General features: G+C 50.4%; 10 protein-coding genes across 10 annotated transcripts; 4 read left to right on the top strand and 6 right to left on the bottom strand.

The window, feature by feature from the left end:
- Nucleotides 1-183: 183 nt before the first annotated feature.
- L3040_004194 (uncharacterized protein) lies at nt 184-988 on the top strand (the record flags this gene model as incomplete). The annotated part of the gene is made up of 2 exons (XM_007289026.2): nt 184-315; nt 362-988. The coding sequence occupies 2 exons, from the start codon at nt 184-186 to the stop codon at nt 986-988; spliced, it is 759 nt and encodes a 252-aa protein (XP_007289088.1).
- A 17-nt stretch (nt 989-1005) lies between these two features.
- On the bottom strand, nt 1006-1953 carry L3040_004193 (uncharacterized protein; the record flags this gene model as incomplete). The annotated part of the gene is made up of 2 exons (XM_066154048.1): nt 1006-1403; nt 1455-1953. The coding sequence occupies 2 exons, from the start codon at nt 1951-1953 to the stop codon at nt 1006-1008; spliced, it is 897 nt and encodes a 298-aa protein (XP_066011890.1).
- Nucleotides 1954-2214: 261 nt separating this feature from the next.
- On the top strand, nt 2215-3723 carry L3040_004192 (uncharacterized protein; the record flags this gene model as incomplete). The annotated part of the gene is made up of 6 exons (XM_007289028.1): nt 2215-2235; nt 2291-2311; nt 2433-3244; nt 3362-3470; nt 3531-3651; nt 3704-3723. The coding sequence occupies 6 exons, from the start codon at nt 2215-2217 to the stop codon at nt 3721-3723; spliced, it is 1104 nt and encodes a 367-aa protein (XP_007289090.1).
- Nucleotides 3724-6754: 3031 nt separating this feature from the next.
- Nucleotides 6755-8625, top strand: L3040_004191 (uncharacterized protein; the record flags this gene model as incomplete). Its single annotated transcript, XM_066154038.1, has 3 exons — nt 6755-7238; nt 7346-7367; nt 7416-8625. 3 exons carry the CDS (start codon nt 6755-6757, stop codon nt 8623-8625), a joined length of 1716 nt encoding a protein of 571 aa, XP_066011889.1.
- A 1677-nt stretch (nt 8626-10302) lies between these two features.
- On the bottom strand, nt 10303-12871 carry L3040_004190 (uncharacterized protein; the record flags this gene model as incomplete). Its single annotated transcript, XM_066154035.1, has 3 exons — nt 10303-10684; nt 11535-12345; nt 12394-12871. 3 exons carry the CDS (start codon nt 12869-12871, stop codon nt 10303-10305), a joined length of 1671 nt encoding a protein of 556 aa, XP_066011888.1.
- L3040_004189 (uncharacterized protein) lies at nt 12612-12911 on the bottom strand (the record flags this gene model as incomplete). Its single annotated transcript, XM_007289030.2, has 1 exon — nt 12612-12911. The coding sequence occupies one exon, from the start codon at nt 12909-12911 to the stop codon at nt 12612-12614; it is 300 nt and encodes a 99-aa protein (XP_007289092.2).
- Nucleotides 12912-15188: 2277 nt separating this feature from the next.
- L3040_004188 (uncharacterized protein) lies at nt 15189-17687 on the bottom strand (the record flags this gene model as incomplete). Its single annotated transcript, XM_007289031.2, has 8 exons — nt 15189-15267; nt 15317-15379; nt 15526-15798; nt 15869-16040; nt 16089-16917; nt 17054-17256; nt 17367-17401; nt 17476-17687. 8 exons carry the CDS (start codon nt 17685-17687, stop codon nt 15189-15191), a joined length of 1866 nt encoding a protein of 621 aa, XP_007289093.2.
- A 144-nt stretch (nt 17688-17831) lies between these two features.
- Nucleotides 17832-19432, bottom strand: L3040_004187 (uncharacterized protein; the record flags this gene model as incomplete). The annotated part of the gene is made up of 8 exons (XM_066154017.1): nt 17832-18244; nt 18304-18371; nt 18432-18768; nt 18872-18908; nt 18956-19023; nt 19090-19126; nt 19181-19206; nt 19303-19432. 8 exons carry the CDS (start codon nt 19430-19432, stop codon nt 17832-17834), a joined length of 1116 nt encoding a protein of 371 aa, XP_066011887.1.
- Nucleotides 19433-21038: 1606 nt separating this feature from the next.
- Nucleotides 21039-23150, bottom strand: L3040_004186 (uncharacterized protein; the record flags this gene model as incomplete). The annotated part of the gene is made up of 5 exons (XM_007289032.1): nt 21039-21133; nt 21214-21477; nt 21544-22293; nt 22436-22859; nt 22920-23150. The coding sequence occupies 5 exons, from the start codon at nt 23148-23150 to the stop codon at nt 21039-21041; spliced, it is 1764 nt and encodes a 587-aa protein (XP_007289094.1).
- A 1252-nt stretch (nt 23151-24402) lies between these two features.
- On the top strand, nt 24403-26405 carry L3040_004185 (uncharacterized protein; the record flags this gene model as incomplete). The annotated part of the gene is made up of 9 exons (XM_066154004.1): nt 24403-24831; nt 24896-24999; nt 25071-25159; nt 25254-25341; nt 25398-25535; nt 25597-25706; nt 25755-25862; nt 25934-26041; nt 26101-26405. 9 exons carry the CDS (start codon nt 24403-24405, stop codon nt 26403-26405), a joined length of 1479 nt encoding a protein of 492 aa, XP_066011886.1.
- Nucleotides 26406-26714: the final 309 nt, after the last annotated feature.

Below are 26714 nucleotides of genomic sequence, written 5' to 3'. Positions count from 1 at the left end.
CTTATATTCCTGTGTTATAAGCTCTTTTGGAATCTGGTAGCGATATCAAAGGGGTGCGGTTGAATCTGCAAAGTTGATAGAAAGATCTGGGAAAGATCATGACCTTCTGAAAGGGAGGCATAGCACCACTCTTATTGCACATTCCTCACTATCTGCGCCGCAAATTTCCTATTTTGCTACACAATGGAGACTAAAGTCCTGCCACTAACGATGCCAGCCTGTCTGGAGGATGTTAGAATTAAAAGCTTACCTGCCACTGCTTTTTACATCTCAGACTTCATCAGCGGGGAGGAGGAACAGGCACTGTTGACCAAGGTTTGCCCATCACTCCCACTCTCGTGTCCACTGCTCATTCTTCAAGATCGAAACAGCTCCCAAGCCTCGATGGAAGCATCTTTCGAAGCGGCGGTTACAAACATGGCCATCTGATCTCACCAAGAATAACGCACTGCTCGACAGCCCTTTGCCAAACTGGCTGGCAAACCCCATTACTGCCCGCCTTCTTTCCTGTCCCATCTCGAGCGAAAATCAAAATCATATTTTCTCCAACAGCCCTCACAAGAGACCTAATCATGTCCTTATAAATGAATATTTACGAGGGCAAGGAATAATGCCGCACAAGGATGGATCTGCATATCACCCAGTGGTCTGTACAGTTAGCCTAGGGGCTTCCCTTTGCCTAGACATCTACGGTAGCAACGAAGACGGCGCCACAGAGCTTGAACCAAGATGGAAGATACTGCAAGAGCCAAGGAGCCTGTTGATTACCACTGGAGAGCTATACACCGATTTTCTACACGGTATTGCAAATGTCGATGAAGATTTGAATATTGGGCCGAACACGGTTGCAAACTGGGATCTCCTTCGAGACCCGGAGGCCTTCAAAGATGGTTGTAATGTGCGACAAACTAGAACCAGTCTCACTTATCGAGACGTACTCAGAGTCTCCAAACTTGGCGGCCAACTTGGACTTTTCGTCAAGCGCTAATAAAGCACTCGAGGCACTCAATAGACGTATGGAATCATACGCCAACGATCGACCACGTTGACGGCCCCGAACTTCTTCATATACCATTTTTTGGTCGAGTCTGCCGTTACCCCAAGATTCGAAGCAACAAATCCAAGACCAGCCAGCACAGTGCTATTCAACATTTGACCTGGTGGCGCAGCCACTATGGCAATTGCGATGTAGATCAGACACTCGCAGGCATAATGAGGGCACACAACCTTTCGAAACAGATAGCGTTGCGGAAGGGTATACTTCTTGAGACTGGCAAGGTACACATGGCAATCATGTTGGGCGAGGGAAGCGAGCAGGAACAGCGGAACAGCTGTTAGCGTTTTAGCCGAAGGATTTCCAAATTGAAGCAATGATCCCCAACGTCCATCATGATCAAGGACAGCTAGGAGGGTCAGCGTCAATGGCTTCTCCGAAAGCCTTGCCACAGACTTACCGGAACCTTCAATCCAGACAGAAATTCCCATTACTGCGTAATATGCCATTCCTATCAACCACAGCCCAACCCACATCTTTGACTGAGAAGGCTTCGTTAGAGTGATAGACTCATACAATCTCCTCGATCCTTGAATAGCCATTAAAGTCCATGCTAGGAAGACCTGATTGACAGTCATCGTGCCATCCTTCCGAGTAGTATACGCAGCCAGAACCTCGATTGCCGGCCCATGATTGTAGATCTGATAACCCCAGAATATTGATGATAACACTGATACCATGTAGTAATGAGTAAACCATGTATGCGGCACTTGGATTGAAGAAATGTATTCGAAAAAGTTCAATGGTTGCTTCTCCTGTTTTTGTGGCGATGTGGTTGAAGGCGTGCCTCGAGACCCGTAGTTCATGATCTGCTCTCTGAAGGAAGGTATCAGGGTCCCTCCTATATTGACGGCAGAGCCGAGGACGAAGAAAGCTTTGCACAAGAGGGAAGGATCCATGATTGGAATACGCATTCTTCAAAATTGGGATACAGGTGGCAGGAAGTTGAATATTTTGAATACATTGACGAGAAACGTGAGCTGAACATCGTTCCGAAAATCATCCGTGGCGCGTGCACACTTGAAGTACATTTTGGTCGCTCCCCCCACATTCCGCGATTTCACTGCAAAAGGGGACAGCTTCGACAGCAACCATACTCGAGGCTTTGAATTCCAAATTCCCAATCACAACAGCAGATATTTTTGAAGGCACCCGCAACCATGGCGACCACCGTGGATAAAGTATAGAAATCTCCAGATTTAAAGAGATTGTGCCTTTGCTAACACCCCGCTACAGATCAAGGACATTGAGGCCGAAGTATGTAGCCCTCTCCAGTACCAAATGCGCAGTCTCATGAGATGCCCAACTGCAAAATCATCGCTCGAGGCTATCTGCCAACACCCTTAGCTCAGCAGCAGCACATACTGACGATCCGCAGATGGCCAAAACCCAGAAGAATAAAGCAACCTCGTTCCATTTAGGTCAACTCAAAGCCAAGCTTGCCAAACTGAAGAGGGAACTCCTGACGCCGACAACGAGTGGTGGTGGAGGAGGAGCTGGATTCGATGTCGCGAGAACTGGTGTTGCCAGTGTGGGCTTCATAGGATTTCCCTCGGTGGGGAAGAGTACGCTCATGAGTAGGCTTACCGGGCAGCATTCCGAGGCTGCGGCATACGAGTTTACGACCTTGACGACGGTGCCGGGCCAGGTGCAATATAACGGGGCTAAGATCCAGATGCTGGATCTGCCTGGTATTATCCAGGGAGCCAAGGATGGAAAGGGAAGAGGTCGACAGGTTATCGCTGTCGCGAAGACGTGCCATTTGATTTTTATCGTTCTGGACGTCAACAAGCCTCTTACCGACAAGAAAATCATTGAAGCTGAGCTGGAGGGATTCGGGATCCGGATCAACAAGCAACCGCCAAATATCGTGTTCAAGAAGAAGGACAAGGGAGGAATTAGCATTACTAATACCGTTCCACTGTCGCATATTGATGCCGACGAGATCAGGGCTGTCATGGGCGAGTACAAGATTTCGTCCGCAGATATCGCTATCCGTTGTGATGCCACGATCGATGATCTAATCGATGTCCTGGAAGCAAAGAGCAGAAGTTATATTCCGGTTATTTATGCTCTGAACAAAATTGACGCCATTTCAATCGAGGAATTGGACTTGCTCTACAGAATCCCGAATGCTTGTCCGATCTCGTCCGAGCATGGGTGGAATATCGATGAATTGCTGGAACAAATGTCAGTGTACCCAATTCAAATCCGGCTTTCAGGCAGGCTACGGCATGATCAGCCGCAGTCTTCTCTCGCCACTGAATTCCCCGCAACCCCGAACCTTGAGTACTGACATCTGCGCAGGTGGGAAAAGCTAAATCTGGTGAGAGTATATACCAAGCCCAAAGGAAAATTGCCCGATTACACACAGCCGGTAGTGTTGCGTTCCACCAAGTGTACAGTCGAAGATTTCGTAAGTATTGCCGCAGGATTTGGCGGTGGCCTGTGAAAGAGTAGCAGCTGAATTTTCCAGTGCAATGCTATTCATAAGACAATTGTCGAGCATTTCCGAGTGGCCGTCGTATTTGGCAAATCCGTGAAACATCAACCGCAAAGAGTCGGTCTGAGCCATGAGTTGGCCGATGAAGATATCAGTAAGTCCAAGAGGCCACAACTCAGCTGTGCGTCTCACTTACCGCTACGCAGTTACCATCATCAAGCGATAAATGATTATCAGGCCATAGAGTATCAATACTCAACCAAGGCCTAAGCATCATCATCACGCCAAGAACGGCACGGAATCAGTCTACTCTGTCCAGTTGCGGAAAGGATTCAACACTTTGTAAGACATGGATGAGAGCATATGTAAATAGTTTGGATATTTCGCCAAAGGTCGACGGCATCATCCTCGGTCAAGCCTCAGGCTGATCGCGACGATAGCGGCTCAGGAGATATTTCCCCTGTCCGCTATCTCAGCTAGCCTCGTTCATACCCCGAAGAAGATACTGCTCGTCTTGCCAAATGGCTGATGAAGAAGGCAAATAGAAAAACTCATACAAAATATGGCAATAATTTGCTACATACCTGCTTTTTCTTGCCGTATTGAGACTGGATTTGACTCCATTTCAATATCGGATATTGAGTATCGAGTCTCTCTCGCTGACCAGAAACTAGGTCCGTACCGAACGCCAGAGCCACCTTCATGCAGCACGACGTCCTGTCATCGGAGAACAAGCCTTTATAGGATCAAGTCTGCATAGCCGAATAATAATCCCTTCAGTGCAGATCATGATACAGCCAGCAATGAATATGCACAGACGTTGGCGTTCAGCGCTTGCGGCCTCATAAAGCAGCAGGAGACGGCCAACTCGGCTTGAACAGCCTATGAACGGGCAGGGCGGCCATAAAAACTTCCGAAATTATTGAAATTTCTCAGCCAATCGTTCGAGGAAATTCCGAGGCGTGGGACTAATTCGGCGGATTTATGCTCGGCTCCGACCTTTCAACGGTGGCCTCGAGCCGCCGGCCGGGAAAGGAGGGAAATGGTCACGACTCCAACGCAGCTTCATTTAACAGACTCCGAATCGTCATTCAACGCGATGAAGACATGAGAATTCAGTGATTCTTGTGAAGCCTGGTGCCTTACGGAGATCGTTAGTCTGAACCTGTGATTAAATGGACAGATGAGAATGCTCCAAAAAGAGCAAAAGAGCCTAAGGCAAAGAGGGCTGGCCGTTGATAGTGGAATTCGAGGGCACGAAAAATTAACAGTACTAAAACTAGAATGAAGCCTTTCCACGTGGCTAACGGCCCAATCAAGAGGCGCACGCGTCTCTGCTGTACCTTCAGGCTATATCCCACGTTGAACAATTGTCGTTGTGGTCATTGTCATCAAGGTCAAGGGTACTCTCGTTGCGACCAACAGTAAGCAAAAGGCTACTTTCGAATCCCAGGGTTAGCGAGAAAACGAAGGCTCGATATGCCTTTTCTATTTCATCATCGATCTTGGCAAATATGAAAGAACAAACAGGTAAAGATTAACCGCGACAAGAACAATTGTGATATACATGAAAATGAGAAGCTTTCCGTTGACGAAAATCGCAATCACAACAAACTGCTTGAAGCGAGCCGACAAGCCACTGGGAAAAGCTTCCGACGACAGGGTCGCTCGGACCATGACCGCTATCTCTTATCCAATTGCATGCCCAGGCAATAATGCTACCCGATCTTTTCACGAAGGCTCTTTTCTTTCACTGCTGACGGAGGAAAGACGACCAGCGGAAACGATACCGGCTGGCTCGAAGGCCAGCCAGCAGCCTCCAAGAGCAAGCGAGCGAAGAGCAGCACCTCATTCCATCCATGCCTTGCTAGCGAGATAATATGAGATGAAATGAGACTCGAGGGAAAGCCTTGTGCTCGGGATGAGAGTGAACGGCTCATTTCATGTCCACAACAGATGGACAAGTCTGAACTTCATCCCCGATGAGGCCGCCGGAAATGGTCACTACGGTGCTTGCGCGACGACTTCGCACTGGCACTATTGGCAGTAGCAAATAGCTGCTAGCGAGTCGGCTCTCTCTGGTTCATTCGCAGACCTTCGAAACTCAAATGAAAAGATGCACTGGGAATACACGGAGTACTACCAGGTTCGGCCTAGGTTGCTTGTTTGTTCGAGATAGGAATCGATTTTCTTTTTCTTGCTTGCCCTCCTCCACTCACCTACTCTCCATTTCGGATGCGCCAGATCGCGTAGGGCGGAAGGTCGATAGGATGGGAGGGGGGACCAGTGTTTCCGTACTTAGCTGGGTATTTTGTTGTTGCTGTCTGGTGAATGGTCGGCCACCACCAGGGCCAGGACCAGGGCCCAAAGCTCAATCCACCTGTTCGTCTATTCGCTCTCTCTCACTCTCTCTCACTTCCTCTCTCTCTCTCTCTCTCTCACTCTCTCATCCTCTCATCCTCTCAGCCTCTCAGCCTCTCACCTCTCACCCTCTCACCCTCTCACCCTCTCACCCTCTCATTCTCTCATTCTCTCACTCTCTCACTCTCTGTCGTTCTCTCTTTCTCCTTCTCTTTCTCTCGCTTGGCCCTGACAGGCCGGCATGCCAATGCCATCATGCCATGGTAGGTCAGACATGCATATATATATATGGATACGGGCACAAGCTACCCTCGTACCCGCGCTCTTGATCTTAGACTATCCCGGTCACTAGGCACCCACTCAGCAAAGCCACAGCTTCTCCGCACCTCAACCCTGCCACCTTCCCACCCCGTACCTTTCAGAGTTCAGTAGCACGGAGTACATACATCTCAGTGCTCCTCCGGTCCGGCACTCGGATCTTTTACAGAGTACTAACTAGCCGGCTGCCTTCCCGTCGCGCTCGATTTCGAATCCGTCTCTACTACGGAGTATACCGGTACACACACACATCCTTACTCTAACGCTGCTGCAGCTGCTCGAGACAGGGGTTCGTCGTATATTGACCCTAACGCCGCCGCACTCAGGAACCACCCCCATTGCTTATCATGCATACGTTTTGAGGAACAGTTTTAGCTAGGAAAAACTCCCAACTACCTCGATACGCCTCACTTGGGCATATTCAGTCGTTCCTTATATTTACGATTTATGGTTGCGCCGGGAACGTTATTCCAAGGTTCCCTACCACAGGACGGACTCCACCGCTGTTTGGTGAACGACAACTGGGGGACCTGGACTGCACCAGATGCACGAGTGAGTCTATGAAGGCTCACATCGGGATGGAGAATGATCACCACCAGCTGGTGCATGAGAATGGAGATTTTGGGAATAATGGTGGATGGATGGACATCAATCAGAACTACAATCTGTCTTCGCAACACCAGTCGCCAGTATACGAGAACGGGGTATTTGCTTTCACGCAACCTTTCCAGCATGATGCGCTATCAACAGAACAATCATTCACTCAGCAAAGGATGCCGATCCCACAACATTCCCCTCCTCATACATCGCCCCAACTGTTATTACCTCTGATCATGCCTAGCCATCCGACGTGGCCTAGTATGTTGACGAATCCAGCGACTTATCCGACACCACCTGTTGCGATTCCTGCAACCGCACCTCCTCTGTCTAAAGGGAATGGTAAGAAACTACCGGCAATCCACGCGGCTCCGACTCCACGGAAGACACTCACGGACAGTGATCGGAGGAGGATGTGTCAGTACCATGAGGAAAACCCAACTATTAAGCAGACAGACATCGGAGGTGAGTTCCAGTAATGATAATTTATCATGAGCTTTTCTCCCCAAATCCCCACAGACATCTTCCTTCCAGGAAACCGAATACTTGAACCCCCAACTAACTCATCACAGCGATGTTCGGTGTTGAGAGAAGGTACAGTTCAGCGTTTGATCGTGCTCTGCATCAACTAAACTGTGTCAGTACCGTCTCAAAAGTGCTTCGCCAAAAAGAGAAATTCCTGTTTCCCGAGGACCGAAATCTATCGCCAGTCAAGCGTGCCAAAGGCAGCAAATATCCAGACATTGAGAGGACCCTTTCCAACTGGGTCAGGAAATCCCAGCAGCAAGGCCAACTGCTGACGGACGATGATATCAAACAAAAGGCTCGATACTTTGCAGCCAACATCCATCCCAACGCTGACAGCCATCTGAAGACGAACAGCGCCGCTTGGCTTGAGAAGTTCAAGCAGAAGAATAAGCTAGGAGGCGCAAAGTTAACCAGAAGAGCCTCAGAGACCAACATCTCTGACAGTGGGTCGTTGAATCCAGAGTCTGCGGGACCATCCTCGGCTTCGCAAACGCCCAACGGAATATCACCGAAATCACCGAGTGGCTTGCCTTCACCGTCACCTGTATCTGCAACTAAGAGCGAGGAGGACCTCAAATCCGATAATATGGACGAATACTTCGCCAAGGAGAACGGGGGTTACCGGCATTCGAATTCACGCAGTACAACATCTTTATCGAGTGCTTTTACAGATACAGCGCCTTCGTCGTTCTCGGGAGGACCTACAAGCCCTACAACCCCTTTTGCATTCTCTTCTGATCAGGGTGGCTCCTGGCTACCATCGCAGCAAGCCCTTCTTTCGCTACCTCCTGGAAACGGCTTCCAGCGGCCACGAAGCCAGACATTCCCTACGCTTGGGATTGACCCTTCCTTCATTTCCTCCCAGAATGATGAGCCCCTGACCCCGAAGTACAACGTCCCAGTAACCTCTCCATCATCAGCTCTGGACTCTCCGATCCACGAGATGCCACATCCCTTCGGCATGGACTCGGCAATCTCCTCGCCACCTCTGCACTCCTTGCACCACAGCAGCAGCAACGGATCAATGGCACCCCCACAACCAGGGACTCCAATCACCGGGCTGATATCACCCCCAGGATCCTCAGCACCCGGCTCTCCAACCCAAGACGACGCGCGACGGGCTCTCGATACGCTGCTCAACTTCATCAGCCAAGCCCCCAGCGGCCTCGTTGATCGGGACGAGTACTTGACAGTGCTGAAGCTCACGGAAAGACTGCGACTCCAGTCCAGCGGCGCGCTTCCAGGAGGACTCCATCGCATCGCAGAGCAGGATTGTGAGCTCACTGCGCCAAAGATGGAGCAATCCATGAGCGCAGGCTGTTAACACACACACCCACACACACCATCAACAACAAGGATTCCGCCTCCTCAAAAACTCTTCTCGTTAATCTCGGAGCACATTCAGGACCGGAAACACATCTCATTCGGCCCCGTCTTTACAAGCATCGCACAGCACAGCACGTTCCCGGCGTTGTGTCGCCCCTTTCCCTTTTCCGGATCAGATCACTGTATACCCAGCACCCGCACCAGTACCATATATCATATACCATCGAGTCCCCGTCCGGTTCTCCCGCAGCAGCGATTCGCTGCTACATTCGATTCACACCCATGTCCTTATCCGAATTCTATTGCGTACACCACTTCTCTTCTCTTCTCTTCTCTTCTCCCTCTTCTTCATCTTCATCTTCATCTTCTCTCTCCTCTCCTCTTCCCACCCACACTATTTGAGCACCTACACCTGCACGGGGAAAGGAGAACGGGAACGGGGAAATGAGAAGAGAAAGAAGATGAAGAAGAAGAAGAGGAAGAAGAAGAAAACCGATAAACTACTCACCACGCTCACGCGGAAAAATCAAAAACCAGCGATACTTTACTTTACTTACATACCTATTTACCTTACCTTACATACTTATTTTATTTGTTTCTTTCTTTCTATCTCTCTTTTCTTTCCACTTTGCTTCTATTAAGCAGTTGAGATTTCCCCGTCTATATATTCGTGTCACTACTTCCATTCGTTCTTCGTCCTTTCATCCTCCCTTCCTTTCCTTCCCTTTCCTTTCCTCCTCTCTCCTTCCCCTCCCTCTTCTACCGGTAGTCAGTAAGCGAGCGCGCGAGCGAATCCAGAATCCTTTCTTTTTTTCCCCTTCTTTTTTTTATAAAAAAAACTTCTTACCTTTCCTCTCCTTCCTCCTTTCCTGGCAACGGGCAACAGCGATGAAATACTCCTTCTTCTTAATACCTAATGTGCGCCACGCCAGAGCCAAGGATGCATATCACATTATAATGTCATCCCCAACATACATATTCATCATAACTCCAGCCGCACTCAAGTCTTCAGTCCTCAGATCTCTCTTCCCCTTCTCTTTCCCCTTCCCTTTCTTTCTTTCTGCGTTTTCTTTCTTTCTTTTTTTTTTTTTTTTTTTTTTTTTTTTGTTTGGTTTTTTCTTGTTTTTCGTCTTGGAATTGGAATTGAAATTGGAATTGGCAACAACGAAAGACGGGGCAAAATCGCAAGATAGGATAGGAAGGAGGAAGGGTGGGATGGGATGGGAAGGGATGGGATGGGATGGGATGGAATGGGTGTTTTGTTTTGTTTTGTTCTGTTTTGTTTTGTTTATTCGACGTTTACTACTGCTGCTGCTGCCGCTGGTGGTGGCGTGAAAACTCGTCCGTGTTAAAGGAAGGAAGGAAGGAAGGAAGACTGGATGGATGTAGCGGGACAGCTAGTTATTCATCTCAGGGGTCGGGTCAGAGTCAGAGTCAGAGTTAGGCTCGAACGGACGGACAGACTAAAGGAGGTTGGTCGGTTCATAGTCGGTTTTAACATCAATCAAAAAAAGGGCGGCCCTATCTGACATATTGTTCCAAGGCCTCTTTCTTGACAAGCTCTTCCGTCCTAATGTCCTAATCCCTTTCCAAGAGAAAGCTGCGCCATGGGCGTGGGGATCTTTGCATTTACATCTATCAATCTCATCATCAATATCTCGCTGTGTCTAATCGACTAATTCAGCCTCTCCTCTAACAACTCCTCGATGCCCTTCTCAGCCATCTCCGGCATCAACCTCACAATAATCAGCTCCACGATCCCGTACAGCAGATGCTTGTTGCAGTACGCATCGTCGAACACATTCAGGGCTTCCTCGACCTCCCTGACCCTGCGCTCGATACCCGGCCCGAAGTACACGTCTTGCACTTTGGCTGGCACGAGCGACAGTAGTGTCTCGGCGCATTGACGACGTATAAGCAGCTGCTCGGTGGGAGAGGGGATCAGGCGCGGGGGTCCAGGAGCGTTGTTGGGGAAGAGGGCAGCGCGTGCGATGCGCAAGACTTGCGGGAGGAGTGTTGGGTCCAGCAAGTGGGTTTGGATGGCGTGGGAGAGTATTCTGGAGGGACTATTGTTAGCGATTTTGTCTGGCCAGTTGGGGAATAGACTCCAGTTAGTAAGCCCTGCGGCCTAAGGTCGTGCAGAAGAATTGAAGAGACGCAGAGTTGACGGAGTGAAGAAGGATGGCTGCGAGAGAAGATCCCGACAGCTACATGTGAAGAACGCAGTGAAATTGTGGCGCTCGCAGATGAGGCCGCAGATGGCCATCGTCCGTATAACGGCGCACTATAGCCAGCACGAGGCGAGAAGAACACAAGTGGCTGACGTCGTAGGGGGAGGGGTGCGGTACAACGCGAAGCAATCGGACAAGAGGCCCTGTCAACTAATTTCGCCGGGCGCGTAGAGAGGGCTGCCGTAAGGCTTGCCCGCTCTCGTCTCCAAGACTCGCTGCTGGATATTTGCAAGGGTGGCATTGGACCGTTATGCGGATAAGACACCAAAAACGCTGAGGGAAAGCGAAGACAATTCCCTTGATGGTGATTATCGGCAACGGGACAAAATGGACAACAGTGGGCTGATATAGCCTGATGCCAATTGCACGGAACTGACAGCCATGCTTCTCAATGGAATAGATGCGACAAGCGGCGATGTTCCACAGCATCAACAAGTGTTGAGTGTCGAAGGAACGACATTATGACAAATGAACCGTGTTCCCGCTTCCGAGGATAGCAAACATATCATGCATAGCGAATAAAAAAGATCAAAGGTTTGCGCACCCAGAACCGAGACTTCGTGTTCTTCAACGTAGCTAGGACAATCGGAGTCAAGTGATCGATATCTCATGTGGTGTAACAGGCGATTACGCGCCTGTATCAAGACAGCAGGAATTTCGGAGATCTGTCACTTACTTATCGACCATTCCGTCCGTGATACCGACTTCCCCAGGCCCGGTAATAGCAGCCCACTGGAGGAGAGACAGTGTGGCGTTCAGCCACGGCATTCGGGCCTCTAGATCCAGAAGAGTAGAAGCACAAGACCATATCTTCATTGTCAGAATAGGTTGTTTGGATGATATTTGTCGTTTCGACGAGACTGGATCCGGGTCATCGTACCCATTCGCTGACCTTGAGCCATTGATTTTCGTCGAAGGCTGAATACGAGAAGGCAACGAGGATGCCGTGGCCAGGGTAATCAAGAAGAAGCGGACCGCGGTAAAAGCGACGAAGCCATATTGAAGCACGAGCCAAAACGTTTTCTGAAGCGAACCACCAAGTCCCCACAGCTTCATGCCTTTTGCAGTAGCATTAAGCGGAGTGGAGCCCCCCAGATCTGAGTTTGATCTTTGAACACGGACCTGTGCCTTTGACTGCGGGAGGCGGGTCTTGATGACCTCCGCAATTTTCGTGATACCGTCCCAGAGCAGCCAGGGTTCAGAAGCTTTGCCCCCTATGCCACCGCCCAGGATCATCTCAGAAAATATCTGACCAACAAGGCTAGTCAGACAGTCGTTTTCCAAGTCCTCTGTCGGCAGTAAAACAGCCAAAACTCCTTGTACCAATAGCTGTCTGTATGTGGACTCGTTCCTCATTTGTTCCAGGATATTTTGGCCGCCATCAGGGACGGGAGACAGAGCCGGAAAGGGCCATAATGAGTGATATATATCTCGGGGACTTGATTCGACCGGACTTGGATGCAGAGGTTGACGGGAAGCTCGACATGCTATGGTGCATCAGCAGCTAGACACAATCTCGTTCCCAGACCAAATACCTTGCACATGAACGCTTAGCAGCTCTGGCAGCTCGTCAAGGAGCAGGCTTTCCAGATCGACCTTCCGCAGCCTCTGTTCTAGAGCCCTTGTGCAGTGGGCTATGATTTTCACCACCTCCTCCACAAACACTTGATCCGGGGTGATCTTTGAGTACCATACCTGGACAAATTCCCGGATTATGATAGATATGAAAGCGTACAGCTGCAAGTCGACCTCATTACTGCTCGTCAAGGGCGGCAGCAACTGATCTATGGGCGCCGGGGTGTTTCGACCCTTCTCCCCCAGCTGCGAACACAAAGTTCGCCGTATCAAGAAGAGGGTAGCGCGGTCCGACACGGGATCCGCAGAGGGAGGGCGGACATTTGAGTGGGATACTGGTGTCTCGGGCTTCGTTTGCGGATCTTTCGTGGCAGAGGCGGACTGCGAGGAGACGTTCGAGGTTGCCAGGGCTTTCAGGCGTGGTTGAAGTCGCGACATTGCCTGCTAGCGTAGGAGGCTTCGAAGCCGCGAGTATCATGGACGAAACTTAAGCTTGCAAGGCGCCTTGGTCATGATAACCAGAGCCTTTTATGTCACTCTACATGGTGAAGGCATCTTTCTTCGGTGATTGGGGTGGGTTGTCTTGCACGAGCTCTGACTGCGACGAGAGGTCGATTAATTTTGTTGCCTGAGGCCAAATAGCACGAATAAGGTTTAGATTAGCCTTACTTCCCCCTTTCCTTCTCGCCAAACTTGTTCCATCATATCCTTTCCCACTTGAACGCCTAGGTTTCTCATGTCGGTTCTGAAATTGAGGAATTGTAATACTCGTGTGCACAGCGTATCTATTCCCCAGGCTCTTTCAGAGGCATGGGAGCGCTTAGCAGGTGAGTGGGGCCGGGACTTCCCGAATCCAGCAATGAACCAACCCAGATCTGACAAAGTAAATAAAACCTCGCTTCAGTCAAACGAACATATGTCTCTTCGGCTAGAATGCCGACAATCGGCTGACTTGTACATATCCAGCCATCATCCAGTCCATGGGCTTTAGAAATCACTTAACAGCACGGCTACCCCATCCAGTTCCACCCTATTGCCTGATCTTTCCCCAGCGTGGATACTAGCTACGAAGTAGGTAGGTAGCGATGCCATATTAATATCAAGCCACGGCAAGTCGCTTTGAGAATCACGAATCTTTGGTTCTAACTATACTTGAAGCGCTAGACTGTGAGAGTTCAATCAAGTAAACAGTCTCATTACATCAATACATATTTGAAGGTGGACGTAAGTCGAGGAATCGTCAGTCGTCAATCTCCATCAACAACATCATACTTTTAATCTTCAAAATTTTACTCCAAGGCGAATTGGCTCTTCAAGTCCAACCAAGTCCTTAGTCCTCCTGGCGTATTTGTTCCATTTGATGGATACTGAATCCTTCAGGAAGCCCAAACCATATCAAGCATTCGTCGACGAAGCGAAGTTCTTTAAATGCGCAAATAACAGGCAAGCAAGATTCTTGATTTAATTGGGTTCAAGTAGCCACTCGCAATTCGTAGAATGCCAGTACGATCATTTAACAGACGAGAGCACCGCGAGTCCTTGATACCGAATCAAGAGCAACAGGGACGACCTAGAGGAGTTTGAGTAGCCCGTCTGCCGAGATGGCGCTCGCCGTCCTCGTAGCTCCGACAACGACAACTCACTTCCCACTGTTCACAACAGCGTCCAAGAAGACGGCCATCCCTCTGAGATTGTCTGTACTATTGCTGACGACAGACAACTCCAGCCATCGTGGGACCGTCGCAAATGTATTTATTGATTTGCTTATATAGAGTTAAAAGAACGGTTGACTTAACGTTCGAGCTTGCGAAATTTGGCTACTTGGATCCCAGCAACGTTGGAGACGTGGAGAATTTCGGGTACGGCATTTACTCAAGCCAGAATGTCGAGAGCGCCTGCACTGTAGCCGGCTGTCTTTTCCAGTGCTTACGCCCGAGCAAGCAATCGTCCCACCGATATAGCGATATAGTGTTGGCGAATAGCTCTTCGAAAATTCGAGAGAACTCGCCGGTTGCGAAATGGGCTACGCTAGGTAGACTGGCATGCATCTGTATGAAGTGGAGACCATTCAAGTTGGAGAAAACAAACGGATCAGTCTCGCTATGCTGCCGAGCCTGACAACAGCATCAAGCAAGGAGAAGAAAGCCGCGACAGTCGACATAGCTGCTATGAAAAAAGTACAAGGTTCGTAATTTCCTATCAACCCAGTTTTCTTGGTCTCCATGAAATCGCAAGGGAATTCTACAATCTCATATCCGATTCCTCTCTCTACTCGGCAAACCCGCCAAAGTCGGATAACTGCTCGCTGCCTCTTTATCTCCGATACTGCCCATCCATGTGACCGGGTAGATTGACGTCGAATCCGACGTCGTATACAATGAAGAGATGCTCATACCCATCTGAACGCCGCTATCCCACTTTCTCCACTTTCGAACCTCCCACCGTGGAGAAGTCGTAAGGCATTCCCAGCCACGCAGAAGGACAACAGGTGATGAGCAGCTGTCTGAGATAAGGAGTGTGCCAGATTAGCTGGCACGATTAGGCTTGGGCTTCGATGGCTCGTTGACGGCCGCCAGGTTAGAATTCAAACTGATGATGACGGAAAGATGAAATTTTCCCTGCTACTTCCGGCGACCAATTCACAAGCTCTCTGCTCATCTTTGGGATGGGATTAGATATCTTGGCGACACTAAAGATGAGCGTGATCCCATAGCAGGGAGTGCAGAGGCACGATATCTCGTAGTGGGCTCTCTTTTCAGGTTTCTCTAGGTGTGGCATGGTATTTCGCTCGTTTGAGACGTGTTCCTCCAGGCTTCTCCGGCTTCTCCATTAATCTGGACGCTATTAACACGCTATTAAGGGGTAACTTAGGAGATAACTCACACACAAAAATCAAGAATGGAATGATTGAATAGGCAGGAAAAGATGAGAACGTCTGTTAAAAACCTATGAAACCCCTACGACTGCCTCCCTCCCTTGAAAAATTCTCTCCTCATCGTGAACAGTACATCTTCCTCGCCCGAACGCGGATCGCTGGCTACTTGATCGATCTACACCGGGTATTTGCCTACCTATGGTGGTTCGGTCTCTACCAAAACCACCCCGCCTTCCGCTGTACTTCTTGAGCGGCGACCCTTTCGACGATCACAGTCTCGTTCATCCCCTCATTGATGATTCGAAGAGCCTCGTCACCTTTGGGAATTTCCCTCGTGATATTTTCATAGCCGTCTTCCGTGACCAAGATATCGTCCTCAATACGAACACCGCCAACAGGGTAGTATTTTTCGAGCATGTCCTTGTTGATGTAACGAGAGATGCGATCATCTTTCAACCATACCTCTTCCATGGCGTATCGATTGAAATAGCTATTTGACGTTAGTCAGGCTACCCGGTGGGGGGGGGGGGGGTGGAGTATTTATTGAATTGAACACGTACATCCCCGGCTCGACCGTAATAACCATGTTTGGCAAGAGCATAGATGCAGCCCTGAAAAGATGGCAATCGTCGGCAAAGACGCTAATCTGGCAGTCTCTTTCCTTACCCCGGACATTTTTGAGTAGCAAAAGACCCCCGTTACCAACATCATGTGTCTCCAAGCCCAGGTAGTCTGTGAAAGTCAATAGAATTCATGTTTTTGGAACAGGGGAGAGCATACGACCGAGACCATGCGGGAGGAAAGCTTTGGAAGCGCCAGCTACATAGATCTCTTCAGCTGATCCGTTGTGAAGAAGCCCAAGCTTCAATAGACCCTCAGTGGCAATCGCATGTGCTTTCGAGTCGATGTCGCGATAGTCGGCATTGGGCTTGACCATTGCAATGCATTCTTCCTGCATCCTCGCGACAAGGTCGTAGATTTCCTTCGCCTCGGTGCTATATTCTCCAGAGATTGGAAATGTCCTCGTGACATCCGAAGCGTAGCATTTCCACTCGCATCCCGCGTCAAGGCACACCAGTTGTCGACCCTCCAGCGACTCATTGTTCTCGCTATAGTGGAGCGTACTGGCGTTGGGGCCCGAGCCAGCGATGACGCCGTAAGCCTGTTGCTTCGCTTGATGAGCGATACAAGTGGATATAAACACAGCCTCGATTTCACTCTCGTTCTTAAAAGCCTTGACGTGCTTCAGCACATTGACATGAGCTTTTGCAGTAATGGCACAAGCCTTTCGAATCATCTTGATCTCGTATGAGCTTTTTATGACTCGTGCTGCATTCATTGCTGGCATAAGGATATTGCTGTTGAATCGAACCTTCTTCTCGCTCTCAGCTGGCATAGGTCGGAACACATGAGAAGCAAAGATTTCGTGATACTTGTGGAGTAAAAAGACGGTAGGTGTCTCCTCATGGTGGATGAAGCTCTTGACATACTCGTCAAGTCTGTTGTTATAGTCGACGTGGTCGAAATCAGAATTCTCATTTACTTCTTCGCGGCTGGGACTTGATCCGTTGTAGATTACACGGAAGCCACTACTGGTCGGAGGAATCCACTTTAGCAAGGTTAGCTCCGAAGTTTTGTAGTTATAAAATTTGAGGATGCTTCAAGGTCTTGGTCGCTCTGGAAACATGTCTCCGTGGCTTCGGATCTCGGAACAAGGAAGAAAGGGGGTAACATTTTGTACATACTGCTCGGAGGTCATTACGGCCAACATCGAAGGTGACAATGCAATCAGGAATTGTGAGGCCGCTGAGATAGTAGAAGTACCGCCGTTGGCGAAAATGTACCGCTTCATCCGAGTCCTCGTACTCTTTTGACGGAGTACCAGGGAGGAATACCAATCCGCTCTGGACATTTAGATGCTTGGCCACTGATCTGGCGTGCTTCTTCGCTTTGGATTTTGGTTGTCAGCATTCCTTCTTATGCTGCCCTCCTCATCATGTCCTTGCGGCTTGCGAAGCCGCGCATAGATCCCTCGGGCAGGAAAATATCTAAACTAACCAGGGTATATTTCTGCCCGCCGTTTGCTGACAGATCTGTATTTGTTTTGTGAGCAAGGTATTCGGTAAACGATGAACCGTGACCGATTCTAAGATTTGAACGCACGTACACCATATCATCAAAGTCCTCAACATCAATACTCCAATTACTACCTCGTGAGGCTGGTCTCGCGTCCATCATATCCATATTATTCGACTCGATTAGAGGCTCTGAAAGTATGGTGGATTTCTGTGTAGTGGACGGCTTGGAGTTGATGATTGATAGGTATTGGGGTTGATATTGGGTTTGAGGCTGAGCCTCGGCTGTTTCAATTGACGACATGTCTCTCTCGTAGACCCAGATTACTTATCTAACAATCTCAAAAGGATTGAGTCGCAACTCCATCTCTACCGTATATATTCTGGCACAGAGAGTCCCTCTGACCGTGTGTGTTTACAATCTTGTATCGCCCCGCAATACATCTCTTTAAACCGTCTCGCGAGTTATCTTCTGGTTCCGCTCTTCGCTGTAACAATCCGTCTTGAACACCAAGCTGCTTTCACTACCATCAGAATTGGGTCTGACCTCTCTCTGCATGATCACCGTCTTCTGGATCTTAATATCCCCCGACCCCCCCGTGGTGTTTATCTTGCCGACCGCATAAACATTTGAGCCTCCCATCCCTTTACTGCCCCCGAAGCTGCTCTTCATTGCGAAGCTGCCATAGTGCGGCGCGTCGGGTGCGTTGTTCACGTTCGAGCGGCTACAGCTTGTACTGCGGGTCGAGAAAAGTCGAGGCGCGACTCTCGAGATGAGAGGCTTGATGGACGGCAAAGAGGCGCATGCAATCGCAACGTTGATTTCAATGCCAGACCAGATTCCAGCGTTGACTCCGTCCACTGTTCTCTGTAAGTACATACGGCAGACTAAACCATACTGTTCTAAGGGCGCGACTTACAGGTCGTATCGGTTGAGGCAGAGATCTCATGTAGACTCTTTAGACGAATCACGCTTGTCACACATACACTATGCAAACTTAGTCAGTAATTGCTCTTCAAGCCAGAGAGATTTTATAATAAGCCTTACAAAGCCCCGAAGCCAAACACAAACATGAGTCCAATCTTCTGCTTCTTTGGAAGCTGCAACTGCTTCAACAGCGGCATCGGAATCGAGAAGATCAGAATGTCAGTCGCAATGTTCAGCGCCGCATTCGAGAACCAAAAGGCCGTCTTCTCCATGCAACCGACCGAAATTCCCGTGTTCCAGAAATTCGACACGGGCAGACACATGAACGTGGAGCCGAAAACGGCCCAGAGCCCGTACACGCTTAGTATGCCGATCATGATGTTGCAGAGCCGGATGATCTTTCGGGCGGTGAAGATTCGCTTGTACTGGAAGACGATGGAGATCTTGGTGAGCACCACTTCAGGGCGCAGGCATCAGCAGTGTTTCTTTCCCCTCGGTCAGGATTCTGGGGAGGAGGCGCGCTTGGGCGGAAAGGCCGAAGATTCAAGATATATACGTACGAGCAAGATTGTACGTTGGGATCGTTGCCCAGAGACACTTTCCGACTTAGCACAGCTGACATCATGACATCCTCGAAAACGCACCTGTAGGAATTTGAGCACCGTCGCTTCGGACAGCGTCAGGAACGGTCGTCCGAGGCCATTTTGGATCTCTGTCGAAAACGTCAGAAGGGATGGCAAAAAGCTTCCATCGATGCCATTCCCTTCAGCCCACTTACGGTAGAAAATGATCACACAGAACCCGATTGAGGCGGCCTTAGATATGTGAGCTTTCATTTCCGTTTCCGTTTCTGATTTGATGAGACTCACCATAGCACCGATTATCAGATAGTCGTCTGTGAAAGACATACACGTACTATCAGCAATGTCCTTCTCTCTCTCGCGCGCGCGCGCGTGCGAGGGTGTACCAGCGTTGAAAAATTTCTACGTACCCGTGCCGGCATTCTGAAGCATAAAGTGGCGGGTATAGAGTCTCGCGACGACACAGATGAATGCCACCGACGTGAACAGAACACTCGTCACCACAGCCGGGACGCACGTCGCCACAATCTCGTACGCCATGCTGAAACTACTACTCGCACTTCGAATATGTCTCTCGCTGATCGTGTCGGTCAGTCAGTCAGTCAGTCCCTCGTTTCGGCCTGAGCTCTTCGACCTCAAAAGAATGCCAAAAAAATTCTACTCGTGCTCGTACTTGTGCTTGTGCTTGCACTGATATGTGATCTGACCTGGTCTCTCTCTGGATTTTTGCGCGCCCGCGTGGGAACCAGAGGCGTACTGTACCGCGTATCATCTGTACCGGAAGGGGGAAAAAAGAAAAGAAAAACCCGCCTTTCGAGATGGGACATCCCGCATTGTCTCGCTCCAGTCCCGTTCACATTCCATTTTCTCTATGGCCCTGGGAATAATGCTCGGGGGGGGGGAGTTGCATCTCGTAAGGAAACGAAGGAGAGGCCCGCCTTCACTTTCTATCACTTGACGTTTTTTTTCGGCCCCCCTGGGGCTCATATGCCATCTCCGACTCCCGTTCCTTCCCGTGCCGTGCCGTGCCGGGCTACGCTGCTGAAGTGATGGTTTTTTTTAACGGGCTTTTCTGGGCTCGGTGGTGATGATGATGGCGATCATTCTCACGGCAGGACGGGACGGCACGGACGGAGATACATATATATTGGGTGTATTAGCTAGCTAGGTTACCATAGTTATATTTTCCATGTCCGTGGGCCATCCATCATTTCCAAAACGCCCTTCCTCTCATCTCCCATCTCTCATCTCCCATCTCTCATCTCTCATCTCTCATCTCTCATCTCTCTCTTACTCCGTGCAATGTATTTCCCCCTCGCCCATCCCATCCCATCCTATCCGCCCACATCCGCTTAAAAGCTTAGCTAGCGTCTCGCTTAACAATTTTTTTTCCCCCCTTCTTCTCACAAACCGTACATACGATATTAAATCTTCTTGCTGGCTGCAGAGTATAGCAGTGATAAAGCGTCTGTGGTTTAGTGGTAAAATCCATCGTTGCCAAGTGTCATTTACCTGACAGTCAGCACTCGATGGGCCCCGGGTCCGATTCCCGGCGGACGCACATAACATCCTGGGCGTGAGGCAGACCCCGTGCACATTGTTTTTTGCTTCTTTCTTGCTCTGAAAAAGCTCCTAACAATTCAGCTCCGCAGCCCGCTCCGTTATCTTGTTCCTCTACGGAACCGAACGAAGCCCCTGCAAGCGGGGGAAGGGGGAGGGTCCGCATATTCATCTAGGGATACCCAGCCAACCAAGCAGCAGGCCTCCGGGGATTTAAAATCAAAAAAGGTTCATCCCGCCACCCCCTCCCGCTCTCTCCTTTCGGGAAACATCAGCCGGCCGTTGTAGTTAATGCTGGGACAGAACCCTCTCCCCCCCCCAAGGTAGCTAGCTGTCTTGCTTGCATGGTTTGTAACTTGCCGACTTACCTACCGAAAGATCTCATCCCCAACGGTTTTCCAAGCGTTTTCACCACTGGGGGAAAAAATGTATCAAGCCCGACCGATTCACAATACACAACACACGATATATTCATTTCGTATCAAAGTAGAAACATTTTGCTAGCACGACGCGGCACACACGTAGATGTAAATTAGAATCTTATATTAACGAAAATTCTATTCGCCCCGAGAACAGAATATGGTGGCTAAGAATTCTGCGAGTATAGAGCTGCATGTTTCTCGGCAGGAGCGTCAATATGCATGTTGAACTCATGAGCGGGGTCAACCAAAAACAGAGCCGCTGTAACGGCAATCCAGAAATCAGCACGCGCGTACATTGAAGACGTGGGCGAGCCACCAGGACGGACACGGACGACTCACCAATAGCAGCGACAACGGTGAAGCAACCCGCAGCAACCCAGACATATCGGAAACCAAGGCTGTACGCCTCAGACAAGCCCCCAATGCCCGCTCCAATAATCTCTCGCGTGACACCGGGAACCGCTTGCAGAGCCGTGGTATTGGATGCTGCGAGATCGCCGATGAAGGCTGTGAGAGAGCTCTCTGGAAGCCCCAGCGGCATGACCGCCGCGGCGATTCTGGGACCAATGTTCGCAGAGAGCCTCCCGGAGAAAATGGCGTTGTCTAGATTTCGAGTCGTTAGTACTGAAGACCTAGAAGTGGCTGCTCTGACTTGCTTGGGGGACCTACAAACCGCGAGACCAATCGACCCCCCCAGAGACCGGACACCGATCATCAAGCCGGACGCGATCGAGATCAGCTCGGGAGGGGTGCTGAGTTGAGCGACGGTGAGCAAAGCACAGAGACATATCCCCAGCCCGATACCGAGGAAGATGGGATAAGCCCAGACAGCATCTGAGGAGCCAGGCGTGGCTGTCGCCATACAGATGAAGAAAGTGATCATGGAGCAGAATGCAACGACCGTCGGAATGCGGACCCTCTTGGTGCTCGAGCAGAAGGCGCCAGCGATACAACTGAACATGGTGTAGACGATAAAAGTGATCCCGTACCGGATGCCGGTTAGCAGAGGGTCGGTCTCGTACAGAACACTGACTTCAAATGCAAAGTAGTTGTTGGCTGCGAAGAAAGCCAGTCCCTCGACGAATACGCATATTAAGGCGATCACGAAGTTCCAGCCATGCTTAAACAAGTCATGGTGGAACATGCCGTCCTTCTTGAACTTAGTTTCGTAGATCGCGAGGCAGGCAGTCAACGCGATTCCGGTGATGAAAGGTGCTAAGATATGGGCGTTGGACCATGAGTATGGATTCTGGGACCAGGAGAGTCCCATACTGAACAGCACGAGCCCTGAAGCGAGGAAAAAGTATCCAATCCAGTCGAGCTTCCGCAACTTTTCGATGTGCGTAAGCCTCAGTTGAGATTCCCGCGTAGGAGGGTTGTAGAGCACCGCGCAGAGAATTGTTGCTATAGTGTAGAGAGCTATCCCATCGTCAGTAATGGATCCCGCATACCAAGAACGGAACAAGGCCGAAGGTCCAAGGCGAGACAACATCACCGTGACTATAAATTTGCGATTACACAAAGGAGAGAAAAACTTAACATCCGAGAAGCCAAATCTCACCGGTCGACATGTACCAATAGTTTCTGAACCCCAGATGGTTGGCGTTTCTAGTCATGGCACCTCCAACCAGCAACGCAACGAGTCCTCCCAGAGCCGCTGCCACGTTATCGGCTGCCTGCGCAAAGGGCCGGTATTTTCGTGGCAAAACCTCCGAAGCGACAGCGTGTAGCAGAGGCTGGGCTCCGTAAGATATTCCAATCACCACTTCACCCGCAATGGCCATGTCCATCGAAGTGGCACGCGCAACGATGACCGACCCTACAGCACCACAGCCTGTGAGGATGATCAGAAACCATCGTCGTCCCCAGTAATCGGCAGCTTGCGCAATGGGAGGGCTGAGAACTGTAGTGATGATGGCAATCGCGGAGGTTAACCACACTGACTTTGTCGATCCACCAACTGCCGCCGCGATATCTTGAGCGCGCTACGAGAGGGATCAGACTGTTATTATATTTGAATCGTAGTTCAAGCAGGGGAAACTCACTGCCCCAGAACCCACCACATTAAAGACTTGCGCAAAGTAGATGAGGCACATGGCGAACACAACTAAGAATGTCTTTGCATGTAGATGGGGGATAGGCTCTTTCGTATCTTCGATACTTGGAATTGGAATCGGCTTTCCCATATTCTCGTAACCGGGCTCAGAAGACTGAAGTTTCTCATTCTCTGTATGGGAATGCTCGTCTAGTTGCGCTGCTGAAGCCTGCTTCTCCATGATGTCCTCGATCGTCGCGGTCCGGCTGCGAATGACGGCCAGGGAAGCAAACAGCAATCGAAATGACTAGAAAATAATATGGAAATGACGGCGCAAGAGGGGATCATTTGGATGCTGATAAATGATAGAGGTACTAGAGGAGAGGACATTGGGGTAGTGCAATTAACCGTGCACTGTCGGTAGGAGGGCGGCCACCGCACCTGCATTGGATGATTGATCATCGGAGGGGTCTCGAGCCTTGACGAGGCCAGTCTCATAGAATCAAAGAAAGAAAGGAGAAGGGAAAAAAACCATCCGGACGCCCGTGACAGGTGCAAAATATCCATGAATGCATGCATGCGATTGAACCGGGGCAGAGTGCCCAAGAAAGCGTTGAGGGCGATGCAGATCTGCAGCTCCCTATCCTGCTTCGTCCCCTCGCTCCGCTTCACTTGCGATTAAAAGCATCGATAAAACTTCCGGAATGGTGCTGGCGGTCGCGGTGGAAGTGGTAAATGTGGTGGTCGTGGTGGTGTTGGCCGTAGTCAAATGCTGGACTGGTGGACTGGTGGATGTTCAGTCAGGTTACTAAGTGACACCAATTAGCTTGCCAAGACAACTTAGTCAATGTAAGAGGGTACAAGAACTTCTCTCGCACCTGAAAACTCAAACATCCATCCATCCACCTTGACCCCCATTCTTCTTGATTCACACTTCTGGTGACTGAAGTGAACGTTGAAAATCAACCAGGATCCAACGGAACGCCATGCTACTGGATCCGGCAGTCACATCTCCCGACGTCGGATATTAGACGGCCCAGCTCAAAAGAGGATCCATCCCGGGCCGTCCCTTGAGACATACATCATGTGAAGTACATCCGGGATCCACTCCACTCCACGGGTGACGGGGCTCCTACTGGAACTAGAACTAGAACTAGAACTAGAACTAGAACTGGGACTAGCACGAGGACTAGCACGAAGACTAGCACGAAGACTAGCACGACGACTGTGCGGATGCCGATGCACAGAAAGTACTTACTACAGTAGCTAAGTAGCACCGGCGTCCCAGCTAGAGCTTATCCTGTTCAATGAGTGGTCGAAGCATCGAAGTCGAGCTTTGCCACTCGCGCCCTGCTTGCATGGCGCTGGCGTTGGCGCAAACCAGGCGGGGGATGTCTATTCCCCCAGATTTGTCTTTCCTCTAATGTGCACATCTTTCCTCCTCCTCCTCTTCCTCCTCCTCTTCATCATCCCCTCTCTCTCTTCCAGACGCCATGCCGTCGTCTATCAAACATTCTCCCTTGGATATCATCATCGTAGGAGCAGGCATTGCCGGGTTCGCAGCAGCCATCTCATGTCGGCGCGCCGGCCACCACGTCGAAATCTACGAGCGCTCAGCACTCAACAATGAACTCGGAGCTGCCATTCACGTCTGCCCCAATGCTTCCCGCGGCCTCTTGGCATGGGGACTGGATCCCGTGCAGGCACAATTTGTGACCTGCAAGAGGAGCTATAGAGCCCATGGCTCGACGCTGGTCAGGTTTCACGAGGGTGATGACACCTACGTCACGGAGAAGTTTGGTGCGCCCTGGTTCTTCGCACATCGCGTGGATTTGCATGAGGAGTTGAAGCGCTTGGCCACACGGCAGGATGGGGAGGGCAGGCCTGCGGTGGTGCATCTCAAATCCGAAGTGACTCGATATGTATGTTGATTCCATCCGAGAAGGCGTAGCCGGTAGATGGCCGAGACTGAGTGATACTTCCAAGGATACTGCAGCGGGCTCGGTCTCCCTATCGAGCGGCGAGACGGTATTCGGTGATCTAGTCATCGCGGCTGATGGGGTACATACTGGTTCAGTCGAGGCGATACTGTACGTCTGTGTTGGGTCCCAAAGTGGTGGTGGTCGCGGATGTGAGGATAACCGAGACTTTGTTGCTCTAGAGGATCTCCCAACCCGGCCTTACCCACGACAGATTACAACTTTGCGTACCGATTCTTGATTCCGACTGAGGAACTTGCTGCGGATCCGGGTAAGCTTACCCGTCCCGAAAGAAGCCAGCTCCTAGAAACGCCAAGAGATTCCCGAGACAAGCAGTTCAAAGCCCCTGCTGACTCAGGAGATAGAGACAGTCCAGTTCACGGAAGATGACGACGGCAGGGTCAAGTTTTTCGTCGGCGAAGGTAGACGCTTAGTCTGGTACCCATGCCGGGAGTACGCCCCCTGAACCTCCACTACCAAAAGCCACACACTGACAACATCGCCTCTAGCAACAAGGTCCACAACTTCGTTGCAATATTTCATAGTGACGAACAAGTCTACCGTGAAGACTGGCAGACCCACGTCGAGACTTCAGCTCTGCTTGAGACATATTCCGCGTTCCATCCATCTCTCCTAGCCGTGCTGAAGTGAGTCCCGAGTCTCTAGGTACATTTTCTGGCTCATATGGCTGACACGAATCTATGACAGAAAGGCCAAAGACGTAAAGCAATGGCCACTCCTCTTCAGAGCACCCATCTCATCATGGCACAAAGAAAAACTCGTCGCCATAGGTGATGCTGCGCACCCCATGCTGCCTCGTACGTACTCCCGTTCAGACCCTGACCATCATCACCAACCTCCTCCAGACCAAGGCCAAGGCGGCGCCCAAGCGATCGAGGATGCCGTCGCTCTAGGCATCGCACTAAGCGGATGCACACCCGCAAACCTCGACCGCCGCCTCAAGGTGTTCGAAAGTGTGCGCATGAACCGAGCAAGCGTGATGCAGATATTCTCTAGTACGCCCCCATCTCCAAGGACAACACAGTTCGCAGCAGGGGGAAAATGCTGACCTCCAATGCCGACGCTGGCCAAGACGAGCCCGAGAAAATCAGGACGGACGCCGCGAAGTTCATGCCGGCTGAGACGGTGCCGAGTAAGTCCCTTCACTTCCTCGGAGCCCGGGGTACGAGCGGCTGACGCGGGCGATCTCAGAAACGCCAGAGGAGTTTTTCGCGTACAACTTTGGATACGACGTTGTGAGAGATAGTGTGCAGGCGATGCAGCGGGAAGATGCGAGCTGGGAGCTGCCCGCGAATTTCTTTGAGCGGACCCCCGTGGCTGGAGTGTATCCTTCGCTGGAGCGAGAGGTTGACGTCGACGGTGACAGTATTGCAAAGTCTCGCTTGCTGGACTCGGGCAATGGAGGAAGGCACTTGGTTACCTATGCTGCTGACGTCTACCACTCGGTGGTCCGACAAGTCTGGCGAATCTTGAAGTCGGCGCAATATCTCGCTTAACTAAGATAAGAGAGAGATGCCTGCCTGCCTGCAAGGATACTCGGTACGCCAGTACGATTGAAGGTGCTTGTTCATCTATGCAGGTAGGTATGTATGGAGAGGTCAAAAGGTAGGGGGAAAAACTTACCCGCACGACGACAGCCTTATATATATATATATATATATCAAGCGATTCCAGCTTCAAGACAGTCATTTGAAGGCATATCATATCATATCATATCATGCCCACCCCAACCCTGCGCCAACATTCATTTCTCCTACGTAGATTCTCTTCTCTCCCGTTTCTCCCTTTCCGCCCCCATGCTATGA

The sequence above is a fragment of the Drepanopeziza brunnea genome (genome assembly GCF_022702325.1).
Source record: "Drepanopeziza brunnea f. sp. 'multigermtubi' strain 214-2 chromosome Unknown ctg6, whole genome shotgun sequence".
NCBI lineage: Eukaryota > Fungi > Ascomycota > Leotiomycetes > Helotiales > Drepanopezizaceae > Drepanopeziza > Drepanopeziza brunnea.
Note: the sequence above shows the minus strand (reverse complement) of the source record. Positions and strands in the feature narration are given on the sequence as shown.